This window comes from Aythya marila (assembly GCF_965140915.1).
Source record: "Aythya marila genome assembly, chromosome: Z".
NCBI lineage: Eukaryota > Metazoa > Chordata > Aves > Anseriformes > Anatidae > Aythya > Aythya marila.
In genome coordinates, this window is record NC_139080.1 from 35,757,632 (window position 1) to 35,769,990 (window position 12,359).

The 12,359-nt window shown below is 42.8% G+C and overlaps 1 protein-coding gene across 4 annotated transcripts in view; it reads left to right on the forward strand.

Moving 5' to 3' along the window:
- Positions 1 to 1,501: 1,501 nt before the first annotated feature.
- Positions 1,502 to 12,359, forward strand: part of CNTLN (centlein) — a 203,810-nt gene continuing 192,952 nt past the window's right edge. For all 4 annotated transcript variants that reach the window (XM_082783244.1, XM_082783245.1, XM_082783246.1 and 1 more), the window contains exon 1: positions 1,502 to 1,699. In XM_082783244.1, coding sequence (XP_082639370.1) covers positions 1,613 to 1,699 — 87 coding nt within the window. In that variant the 5' untranslated portion in view covers positions 1,502 to 1,612. The remainder of the gene's footprint in view (positions 1,700 to 12,359) is intronic.

The following is a 12,359-nucleotide window of genomic DNA, read 5'->3' on the forward strand; positions in this document are numbered from 1 at the left end:
CTTCTTGTTGCCCATGTGTAATAGGGAACATATGGTCAAGGGGACAATGATAAAAATATTAGGAAATAGATGAAAAGTTAAAAAAGATGGTCATTAAAAGGTGGGGATGTGGAAAAAGTGAAAGATACATATTAAATTGCAATGGGATAGCTTAAGGGAAAAGAAAAAAAAATATGTCCCTTAAAAAAAGGAAGGGTAAAATGTAAACACGTTACAATTATGGCAGGATGGTCATTATAGTTAAGTGAGCATGTAATAACACACAAAGATAAATAATTGAAGGTGTAAGATTCTAAAGAGAGACACAGTATTGATCATGTAGTTGCTGAATCTTACATCTACATATAACTGGACAGAGAATACCCAGATGTGGTCTCTCACCTTTACATTTACACCAATAATTCCACAGATAATAACTTCAGTCATAATAAAAATACTTTTATATGCAATTAATAATGTAAAGCATATTTTGGCTTTGAATAGTCACTTTCTTATTGAGCTCATTGTGCTGCAAAAAACAACTTCCAAAAGCAAAGGCGTCACCAAAGTCTTTTGTCAGGGCCATGGGAGGAAGGACTGGACATTTTAATGCATGTTCTAACTGTGATGGTGTTTAAACCTCCTTCACCTGTCTGCATGGTAAGAATTTTGTGTTTTGCCACAGTGGTGCATTCAGGGCAACTTTTCTGAAATCTGTGGAAACGTGACGACAGAGGGGAAAAGAAAGCACACTTCTTCGGTGTGAAAACAGTCCTAACGGCAAGGCACTGATACTGCTGAAATGCAATTCAGTTGGTGCTTTCACAGGCTAAAAAACGCCCCCAACTTCGGTTTCAACCTCTTTCTTTAGGTGTTTGGGAAAAGTTCTAGACTTTTTTTTTTTTGTACTTTGTTCCTCATGGCCACTATAGGAAACACGCAAAGATTTGTCTTGGCAACACCGCTTAACCCTTTCTTTCCAAACGTGCTGCTACACACGAGCTCTGGATTTAAGACCGGGACGTGCACGCTCCCGAATAGTCCAATAGATCCAGCAGCCCTCGCAGGGCTCCCCTCACTTCCAGCCGTAGGGGCCGAGACCCAACTCAAGCACTAAACCCGGACGATCTGCCTATGCGATACAAGCCCAGGTGCTCCCGCACCTCGGGAAGGGCAGGAACGTGTCGGACCCCACGTGTGAGGCAGCAGCCGCCGCACCGTGAGGGGAGAAGGGGGCTGGAGGAAGAGGCGCTGCCCGCTGCCGGGTGCCAGCTCCTGTCAGCGGGCAGCGCGACGCCACCGCTCCCCGCCCCGCCCCGCGCGGCGGCCGTTGGCGCGGACAGCCGTTGGCACTAACGGCCGCCGCGGCGCGCTGCGCGGCTGACTGCGCAGGCGCGGCCGCCCCGCTCGGGCGGGCGAATTCAAACGCGCCCTGGCGCCCCGGCTCGTTGCCGGGGGGTAGCGGCTGCTCTGACGTCATCGCGCCGCGTCCTCCTTCGCGCCGCTTCCCGGCGCTGGCGGCGAGCGGGGAGCAGCGGCGAGGAGCGGGGCGGTGGGGGGGGGAGGTTGGAGGTTGGCAAAGTTTGACGCGCCCGCCCGCACCGCTCCCTCCCCTCCCCTCCCCTCCCCTCTCATGGCCTCGGAGCACGCGGCCGCGTCGCGGGTGGCGCTGCTGGAGGACGAGCTGCGGGGGCTGGCGGAGGAGCTGAGCCGCTGCCAGGTGCGCCAGGGTGTGGCGGAGCGGGGAGCGCTGCGCGGAGCGGAGCGGAGCGGGTGGGACCCCCCTGGGGGCGCGGATTCGAGACCCGGCGGCGGCGGCGAGAGGGAGCGGTGTGGGGAGGGGAGGGGAGGGGAGGGAGCGCCCGGGGACAGCGCTGCTGCCGCTGCGGGGGGCCGCAGGGGGTCTGAGCTGTCCCTGCCGTTGTGACCGAGGGTGCCCGAGCAGCTCCTCAGGTAGTTACTGACAGTCAGGGATGGAGTTTGAAGAGTTCCGCTCCGACCGACACCGTTCAGGCGTGCTTTCGTCATTCCTCCCGGTCGCTGCTTGTGTGTGCTGCTTACTGCCTTTAAGGACGATGGTAGCTGGCTGTTTGGGGGAGGTGCTGTCATGGCAATCTGCTCCAGCGCTCTGCCACGCAAGTGGGTTAAGCCAAACAAATCTGGAAGAGGGGAAGGTGATGTCTCATGCTGCAGTTGCTTTCTGTCTCGCTCCCCCCGTGACAGCCCAAACAGTGCCGTTCTGCGTGGAGCGACTGCCCTGGTTAGGTCCGTGAAGGCCAGGGCACAGGTACGTGGTCATACCTGTGAGCAGAAAACACCGTGTCCACGTTGGAGTTGGTAGCTGTTTGTTGCTTCAGGCAGCATTGGTACACCTGCCAGCTGGTGCTGATTGTATTAGAGGTCGAATCCAGACTTCTTGGAAAAACTTGTTGCATTGGAGCACTAAGAGGAGGGGGATCTGCCAATAAAAATCCCCTTTAGAAATACAGAACAACGGATGGTTTGGGGAGATCTTAAAAGTCCCACAGGAGAAGTTCAGAAAACTCTTTAATGATAACTGTTTCCCCTTCTCATCATGCAGATCTGCGGTATCAGATGACGTTTGGTGGAGGCGGAACAAAGACCCTCTGCTCATTTGCTAACTGAACATAAGCTATGTATTACTAAAACCTAGGAGCATAAAATGTTTAGGAGAACATTATAAATAAGAGAAACTTTCAAGGAAACAGTACAAATTTGAATTTCCAATCACTTTCACAATGTAACTTTATGTACACAAATTAAGTATCCGATTTCTCCTTTAGATTCATTCAATACATGTGCATTTCTACTTGTTCCTGGATTAGGTGAGACCACTCCAATCATCTTAAAGTTAACAAACAGAAGCAATTTTAAATGCATTTCCTTTATAGCCTCATGCATATTATCCTACTGTTCTTGTGTCTTCATCTTGTGTCAGTTTTCTGGAAGGGAAACAGGTGGAAAAAGAATACAGAAGTAGTTCCTGCATTTGAAGACAAAACACGGTCTGTGTTCAGTTATCTCTTCAGATCTAGGTTGAACCAAACCTGTACAATCCTTCTGATAGCAGTGGGTGCATGTCTTCAGCATTTATTTCAGGTTATTAATAAAATAAAAAGGGAAGTGAAGCACTAATATATAAGCAGATATTCTCGGAAAGCACTGCATTATAGACATCCATGTGCTTTACCACATTACTAATCCATCAGGAAATATAGGGAATATATAGGAAATATATATAGGAAATATATATGTTATATATATGTTAAGACCTATTTATGTGGTTTGTAAGGATAAGAAGAACAAAGAAAACAGTTTTTGTTCAATAAAAGAGGTGGTACCTAGTCAATTATGCAGCTTTTCCAAAGTAAGGTTTATCAAAAACTATAGGTCACTTTCAAAGTTAGGTGAAGTAACTCTGAATTTGGATGGGAACTATAACAGACTTGAGTAATATTTTTCAACTGGTTTAGCAGTCAACTAATAGTTGAAATATTCAAGAATGGTTGATCCATTTGAAGTTCTTATTTCATTACAAACATTGTGCAAAGACAGATCCTTTAAATCACAAATGTATACAGGCAATTGTTAATGTTGTGCTGTTCTAATTTCTTTACAGTTGTACAGGAAGTTGTTACTAACTGATCAATTCATTTATTGGAAATATATTTTTTTCTGCTGTGATTTACTTCCAGATGAAATTTAGGAAGATCTCCAGTGGTTCTTAAGTTCACCAAACACTTGTATGTTTTTCTAATTGGAGTCATGTAATTGTTTAAGTTGGAAGGGATCTCCTGAGATCATCTGTTCCAACCCACCCTACTCGAGCAGGGTCAGCCAAGCAGGTTACATGGAATAGTGTCCACTCAGGTCTTGAATATTTCCGTGGATGGAGACTCTGCATGCTTGCAAGGGCAACCTGTGCCCAGATGTAAAGACTGCACAATAAAAAAGCATGTTTCAGTTTCCATCAGGATTTTTCTTGTCTTTGTTTTATTTTGCTGGGTAGGGTTATCTACCCAGCAAAAAAAAAAAATAATTGGGGTTGTTTAGTCTAGAGGAGACTCAGAGAGCAACGAGGTCTCCCCTACAACTACCTGAAAGGAAGCTGTGGGGAGCTGGGGATTGGCTGCTTCTCTCAGGTAACTAGTGGTAAGACTAGAGAGAACAGCCTCAAGTTGTGCCAGAGGAGGTTTAGGTTGGAAATTAGGAGACGTTTCTTCTCAAAAGGACTAGTCAGGTGTTGGAAGGAGTTGCCCAGGGAGGTGGTGGAGTCACCGTTCCTGGGGGTGTTTAGGGAAAAGTTGGATGTGGTGCTTCGGGACATGGTTTAGTGGGTGACATTGGTGGTAGGGGGATGGTTGGACCAGATGATCTTGGAGGTCTTTTCCAACCCTGATGATTCCGTGATTTCGGAGACTACCTTAGCTGGCATTTTTGATAGAAGTGTTATGTAAATACCTGAAGAAAGACGTTAGTGAGAGTGTTAACTTTTATTCTAGCAACTGGATAAAACTACATAAGCTTTTTTCTTCTGTGTTTGTTACACTCACATACTTCTAACCTACCCTTCCAAAACAGACTTCCCAACTGAAATCTAGTTTGACCTTACTGATACTCAAAATATATCAGATCTAAAGTATTAGCCTTGTGTATTTGTTTAGACATTAGCCTTTAGGTGTCTGTGTATATATATATATGTATATATACACATACAATATGCATATGTGTGTGTGTATATATATACATATATATATATTGCAAAGGAGAAAAAACAGTTTATCAAATAATCAAGGTTGAAAGTTTTCCTTAGTTCCAGGGTAGACTAAACAAGTTTTTAGGGAATGGAGAGCTGTGTATCCTACATCTGGATAAAATTTGCAAAGTTTCTTTTCTACTTCTCCGCACGTCCTCGGGCTGCTATATTTTCTGTCATATAAACCGCACTTCCAAAACCTCTGGGAACTGGAGTCCACTGATGATGACTACATACATGGAAGGCATTTGTGTCTAATACAACTCTTGAGTCTTAGTGCAAGTGTCGTGCATGCTGGTTGCATTCTGTCTAGCTGTAGTGCTCCAGGCTGCTGCCTCTCCTGCAACAGGGTCCTGGAGTAGCTGGCCCTTTCTCTCATCAGGTGTGGTGGCCCTTACCTTCTTTCTAGTGAGGGTTCTTTTTCCTCTTGACATCTTTTTGCCTTTTGAGGTAATGTTTTCTACCATGTAAAGGTACCTGCAGAGCCAAGTACGATGTTTTGAAAATTTCACTTTTTCCCCACCTTTCTTTTTCCCAAAGCTAAGATTCTCCTGGTAAGTCTAGAACTTGGCAGCTTTTGGCTTGCAGTATTTGGTGTTTTCTTTAGTGCTCCTAATGACGCTGGGAGCTTGAATCACAGTAAGTGGCTTCTTGAAGCTGACCACATGAGAAGACTTCAACAACCATTTTGTTCCGTTCACTGTAAAAATTGATGTTGACTTGTAGCTCTGCAATGTAAATTGTAAATAAATAAATAAATAAATAAATCTGAGGCATGTTTGTCTCTGGTATTTTGCTGTTTGGGAAAATTCCAATTGCTGTGTCTGCAGTAGAGCATAATATAGTGATTTTAACGCTCATTTAATAAACAAGTCTTAACTTAAGTGCCCCTCTTCCCCTAATTTTACTTGAGAATAACTTGATAATGGAGTAATTTTCCTGAACACAATTGCAAAGGAAACAAGGATATTTTTCTTTGGGGCCTTGTTGTTCCAGTTCTGTGACTGGCTCAACATTGTTGGGGGACGATGGAATGGCAAAGGTCAAGCAGTAAGCTATAACACATCTGGTCTCTGTTACTGGCTTTAACTTCTGCAATCTATTTTAGGGTTTTATACTTCTGCCTACCACCTAAATATCTTGAGAGCCTTCCATGGAAAATCTTTAATAGCTATGTCCTTACTCCTCCCTGGAGTTCTTGGCTCTGCTTGGTGTTTAAAAGATCTGGCCTGTGTTCTCCCCCGCTCCTTTTCCCTTGTGATTCTGTATTTTATTTTTTTATTCTGGGCAGATGGAGGTGTTGTTTTCTGCAAGTGTAGTTGCTCGTGGTAATCAGGGTGGCTTATGTGTGGTTTTTATTTTTTTTAAGGGGAGAAGCTGACTCTGTGAGCGGAGTTTCTGCTCCAAGAATATTTTTCTTTAGCTTTCATGTGCTGTCTCTTTAATCTTGTGAATCCATTAAAACAAACAAAAAGCCACACCTGGTGACTGTGTGTTAGAAACTGATTTATAGTGTTTACTGTAATTGATTTCTTGCAGTCATTTTTCTGTGGAAGCTGTTTCATTTGGTACAAAATAATATGCATTTGGAAAGCAGAAGTTCATCTTGGTACTCTTGCTGTCAGTCTCTTAACTGCTGAATTACATAGTCTTCAATGCACCCAATTCCCTAACCAAAAAGATAGAAAAGATTCATTAAAATATCACGTGGTGAAATTGAATCCTTCATTGAATCCTCACTTTCATTCAGTCTGATGGAGTGATTTGAGACTGAGCTTTTTGTATCCAGGCGTCTTCTGTTGCTGGAAACGAGTTGGAAGAAACAGGCATGTGCTGTGCCTTTTACTTATGCTGATAAATATTTAGTTATGGTGATAACTACATGACTGCAGCATTATTATCTTCATTTCATGTTTTCTAAAAAACCTTACCTATTATTAGTCTAAACAGCCAACTGCCTTCACCATTTTATTAACTGGAGCTTTGGCTACAAAAGTAACACTGCAACTCATTCTGCTAAACTAAGGTGGGATTTTTCCTGCTTGTACTTCCCTTCCAACTCTGTGGTTCTGCAAAGAACCGAGAGTATCCTAACTGCCCTCTGAAGTTAACTGTGCTGATTTTAGGCACATCTCATTAATGCAAACTTCTATAGGTCGCATGCTTTTCCTAGCAACGATGGCTATAAAGCCCATGCTATATAGGAGTTAATAGGTGTATACAACTGTAACTAAGTAACAGGTCTCTCAAGCATGCAGCACTGCATGGTGTATACCCCTGACCATAATATTTGGTCAAAGAAACCATGCTGCAGTTTATGGTTTTCTGTTTTTGAAAGCAGAAACGTCTGCATTAGTCAGAAAGTTGGGAACTGGTCACTAATCTGTGGATGTGTGTTCTGCTGCAACTAGTTCTCAGGTAGAATTCCTACAGTTTCTGTCAAAAGGTGATAAATACAGATGAAGAAAAAAGTGATCTTCCTATAGTCGCTGTTTATGTTGCTTCTGTTCATCATCAAGGATTGAAAATACGTTTGTAGGAATGGGCTGCGAATATCCATAACCGTGGTGGGGTAGAAGGGGAATGAAGAAGGTGGGCTGGTAGTCTGTGGCTGGGGCGACAGCTGCTTCTAGTTTTGTTTTGTGTTTCTTGCTTCCTGCTTGTCTTGGAAAGCTGTGCACATACCTGCTCTGGTCTTCATGCCCTATTTTACACTGCTTGCAGAAAAAGAATAGTACTTCTGTGGACAGATGGACTGTCTTGTTTTGGTCACTTTGTGGGTCAGGGCAGTATGTAAAGTATTCTATTTGGTATTACTAGCATTAATCACAGATAGGATTGCTATAACAAACTTTTTTATTATAAAAAATATTCCATTACCTGGAAAAACAGATGCATTCTGTCCTTCTTGACCAATGTAATATCCAGGACACCCACTGAAAATTGAATGAAGCTATGATAACATTGATTTATAAGCATTTTTTAACAAAATATTTACAAGTAAATGTGAAAAATGTATTTAATAGGTTAAAAAAAGAAATCCAAACATTGCATTTTCTGCATGAGTAGCTATTTTACATGCATGTTGATAGTACATGTTAAAAATCTTTTTAAGTCAATAGCTGTGAATTGGAGCTAATACTATAGAAGAAAAATGTGGTTCTTCCTTAGTGATTTGTTTTTATGTCGAGCTGTTTTTTCTTCTTCTGTCTTCGTAACCAAAACGTAAGTGCTTGTGAACTACTAGTATGAGAATTTGAATGCATTAGTTTTTCTTCGGTATGAATTGTGATATCCATATACCACTGTTCCTTCAAAATGGGGCAAAGTGTTTCCATTCATTAAATACTTGTTTCTTTTATTAGTGATGAAGACAAGTCCACATATTTGTTGGTACAGTGGGATTCCACCTGTTTAGTGCTTTGTGCTTTTTTTTTTATTATTATTATTATTTTATTTTATACCCTTATATTTTGCCATAAGGAGTCTAAATCATGTGAGTGTGATCAGTACAGGTGCTGTTAATTAAGACCTTACTCTTTATGTATTGTACACAGTGAAATAACATTGTTGAATAGCAAAGTTGGTTTACTCTTTTTGTTTTCTTCTGCTTTTATTTTTCACAAATTTTAGCTAACAGGAGTGAAATCAATGTATTTTGTCTTTCCTTCTGAAAAAATACGGACTACTGGAATTATGTTAAGGTGAACTAAGAGTGAGATTTGTTAAAAATACTTATTTTGACATTCACTTATCTGTTTACAGCATATCTGTGTTATATAAATATTTCAACTTTCCCCTAGAGATAGTGGGAAACAAAAATTTGTGTAGAGTTAGGCATAAGTGGAAAGATACCTTTTATGGGAGCAACAAAAATGTGCTGTTTCTCAGTAAAGAAATTAATGTCTTACATGAAGATAAGTAGACTCTGGCTTGTAATTTTTCTAACTGCGTTGAGAGTAATTCTAGAACGTACCGAAATTTCTACATGTACCAAATTGCATGGATTTACAGATTCAGTGTTCTGTTTTTTCCCATCAAAATGTATTTTGGTTCAGAAGGGTTTGCTGTTTTTAAGGATTGACTTCAGGTAATCTTGTTTTTCTTTATTACTATTGAGCATGCACTTCTTCAATGATTTCATTTGCTGTTTAACTCATAACTTACAAGATGTGCAAATGTCATTCTTCTATTTGTCCTCAATTTCAGAGGCACTTTTATGGAAAGCACTACGAAGTTTGGTAAGTCAGACTTAATATACACAAATGCGTGGTCATATTGTCTGTAAAATTAAACTACTCATGGATTCCCATATTCTGAAATGCATTGAAACTCTCAAAGGCGTTATGATTGTATTAATCCAGACCATTGTATTTAAGTAAACACTAACTCTGAAGCCCATGCTGAAACTTCCAGATTATTCTCGGCTTTCAAATCCACAATTGAACTCTTAGAATAACACTTATAACTCTAGCAATTAAAGAAAAAGGTTTTGTGCAAAATTTGTCTTGTTCTGTGCATCTTCACTCAGATTCACTGCTGGACCCCTGAGGTGGTTTTACCCAGCTGGGCAGCTGAGCTCCACCATTCTCACACTCCCCCTCCTCAAAAGAAGAGGGAGAGAAGAAATTACGCTGGAATGGAAATAAGGCTCACGGGTTGAGATAAGGATGATTTAATTAACGAGAAAAGAAAGAGGGGGGAAAAAAACAAGTAAAGGCCATGTGGAAATTCAGATAAAGGAAAAAAAAAATCTCTACTTCCCTTCAAAGAGCAATGTTTGGCCACGTCCCTGGAAGCAGGGCCTCAATACGTGTAGTGGGCATTTGAGAGGACAGATGTCTTCATAACGAGAGCCCCCTCCTATCCTTCCCCTCCCCCACCTTTCATTGCTGAGCGTGACACCACATGGTGCGGAATATCCCTTTGGTGGGTTTAGGTCAGCTGCCCTGGTGATGTTTCTTCCTCATCTCCTACCCAGCCCCAGCCTGCTGGCTCTTGGGGGCTTTGGAGGTAGTCTTGGTGCTGTGCTAGCACTGCTCAGCAACAGACCCGACACCTGTGTGATACCAGTGCTATTCTAGCTACAAGCACAACACACAGCATGTATTACATGAGGCACTGCAGGGAAAGGTAACTCCATCCCAGAGCCAGTGCAACCTCATACTCATCAGTGACCAAGAGATGCCTGGAAACACGAAGGTTAAAGGCAGCCTTGGCTTCAGTGACCATGAGACGGTGGAGTGCAGGATCCTTTGGGCAGTAAGTAAGGTGAAAAGCAAGCTCACAGCCCTAGACTTCAGCAGAACAGACTTTGGCCTCTTTAAATTTCTTCTTGAAAGAGTCTTGTGGTATCAGGCCCTGGAGGGAAGAGAGGCCTGAAAAGCTGGTTAATATTCCAGGATCTCCTCCTCCAGGCTCAAGAAAGGTCAATCCCAACAAATAGGAAGTCAAACAAAAAATGTCAGGAGGCCTGCATGGATGAACAAGGAGCTCCTGGCCAAACTTCAAAAAAGAAACATGATACAAACAGAAAAAAAGAAGCATTCAGAGGGTAGAGGCAAGAGTGGATAACATAGGAGGAATACAGACAATGTTGTCCTAGTATCCAGGCTTAAAATTACAAAAGCTAAAGCCTGGATGGAATTGAATCTGGCCAGAGATGTCAAGGACAAGGTCTTCTATAATCATATCAGTGATAAAAGGAAGGCAGGGAAAATTTGGGCCCAATGCTGCATGGTATGGGAGACTGGTTACACAGCACAGTGGAAAGGCCCAGGTACTCAATGCCTTCTTTGCCTCAGTCTTTGCTAGCAAGACTGTCCTTCAGGAATCACAGGTCCCAGAGACAGGGAAAGACTGCAGCAAGGAAGATGTACCTTTGGTGGAGGAGGATCTGGTCAGGGAATGTTCAGGCAAACTGAACATGCTTCAGTCCTTGGGCCCTGAATGGATACACAGAATGGAGTGCTGAGGGAGCTGTCAGATGTCATTGAGAGGCCACTGTCTGTAGTCTGTAAGCTTGAGAAATGTCTGCCAGGAACCTCATGACATTCAACAAGGGGAAGAAGTGCAGAGTCCTTTGTCTGCAGAACAGCTGCCCCAGGCACCAGCACATGCCGGGGGTCACCCAGCTGGAAACTGCTCTGCAGAAAGGGACCTGCCGGTCTTGTTGGAAGCTAACCAGGCCTTGAGCCAGCAACGTGTCCTTGTGGCAAAAATGGTGAAGGGTATCCTCGGCTGCATGAAGGGAAGTACAATCAGCATGTGAAGGGAAGTGATCCTTTCCCTTGGTTCAGTACTGGTTACGCTACACCTGGAGCTCTGGGTCCAGTTCTGGGCTCCCCAGCACAAGAGAGGCCTGGAGCTATCAGAGAGAGTCCAACAAAAAGCAACAACAGTGATCATTGGAGTGGAGCTGATCTCACACAAGGAAAGGCTGGGAGAGCTGGGAGTCTTCAGCCTGGAGAAGAGAAGGCTTGGCGTGGGGGGGATCTCATCACTGCCGATAAATACCTGAAGGGAGGGTGCAGACAGGACAGAGCCAGGCTCCTTTTTGTGGTGCCCAGTCCCGGGACTGGAGGCAGTGGGCACCAATGGAATCACAGGAGGCTCTGTCTGAACATCAGGAAGTGCTTTTCCACTGTGCAGGTAACTGAGCACTGGCACAGGTTGCCCGGAGAGGCTGTGGTTTCCTTTTCCTTGCAGATAGGCAAAAGCCATCTGGATGTGGTCCTGGGTGAGTGGCTCCTGCTTGAGCAGGGGAGTTTGGGCCAGATGACCTCCAGAAGCCCCTTCCTACCTACATAGTGATTCTATGAAGTTTCCAATACTGAGTACTCAGAAGAAAGCAACTGTTAGGGTAAAGCCTGTACCAGTGAATGAAGGCTTGCGGAATATCCTGACTGTGTAGTCTGTCCTAAAAATAGCAAAGAAAGTTACTTTCTTTTAGGTACTTGGGGAAGGTGGCATTGTGAGTTACGGGCCCTTGTCTATCAGTTAACTTATTTCTATTGTTTAACTTATGTTGATTTCTGTACAGTCCTACTGTCGTGGTACTGAAGTGATTTGTGATGCTACTTCACTGACTGTGCCGTGTCAGACCAGGAAGTATCTTATTTCTTGTCACATGGTTATAAAATGAGTACAATATTTATGTCAACAATGTGTAATAAAATTATTCAGTTAAGTATGTTGCTGTCTTCTTGTCACTGATGGACTAATCTGAAGAGTCCATTTATGAAATCATGTAATGACAGATAGCATCTTTTAGTGAGTGATGTGAAGTACCATTGCCTAGACCACTATTGCTACTTCAGCATTGTAACACAATAATACATCAACAAATTAATGCAAGAGAGCAAACTCAAGTTTGCTTTCAACAGAGTTCTGAGTAAGGACGAAATCTCTTTGTGTGCATATTTAGGTGTATGCACATAAAAAAGTGGTATTCCATCTTTTCCTATTTTTGTTTCAAAGGCATTTTCTTTGTTGCCAAAACTATTAACAGAGAGAAGAAACAATTATTTAAATAGAAACATAGTTAATCTCTTTTTCTAATGCAATAAAATTACTTGTTGGTTTTATACCCCTTCTGGTTTAA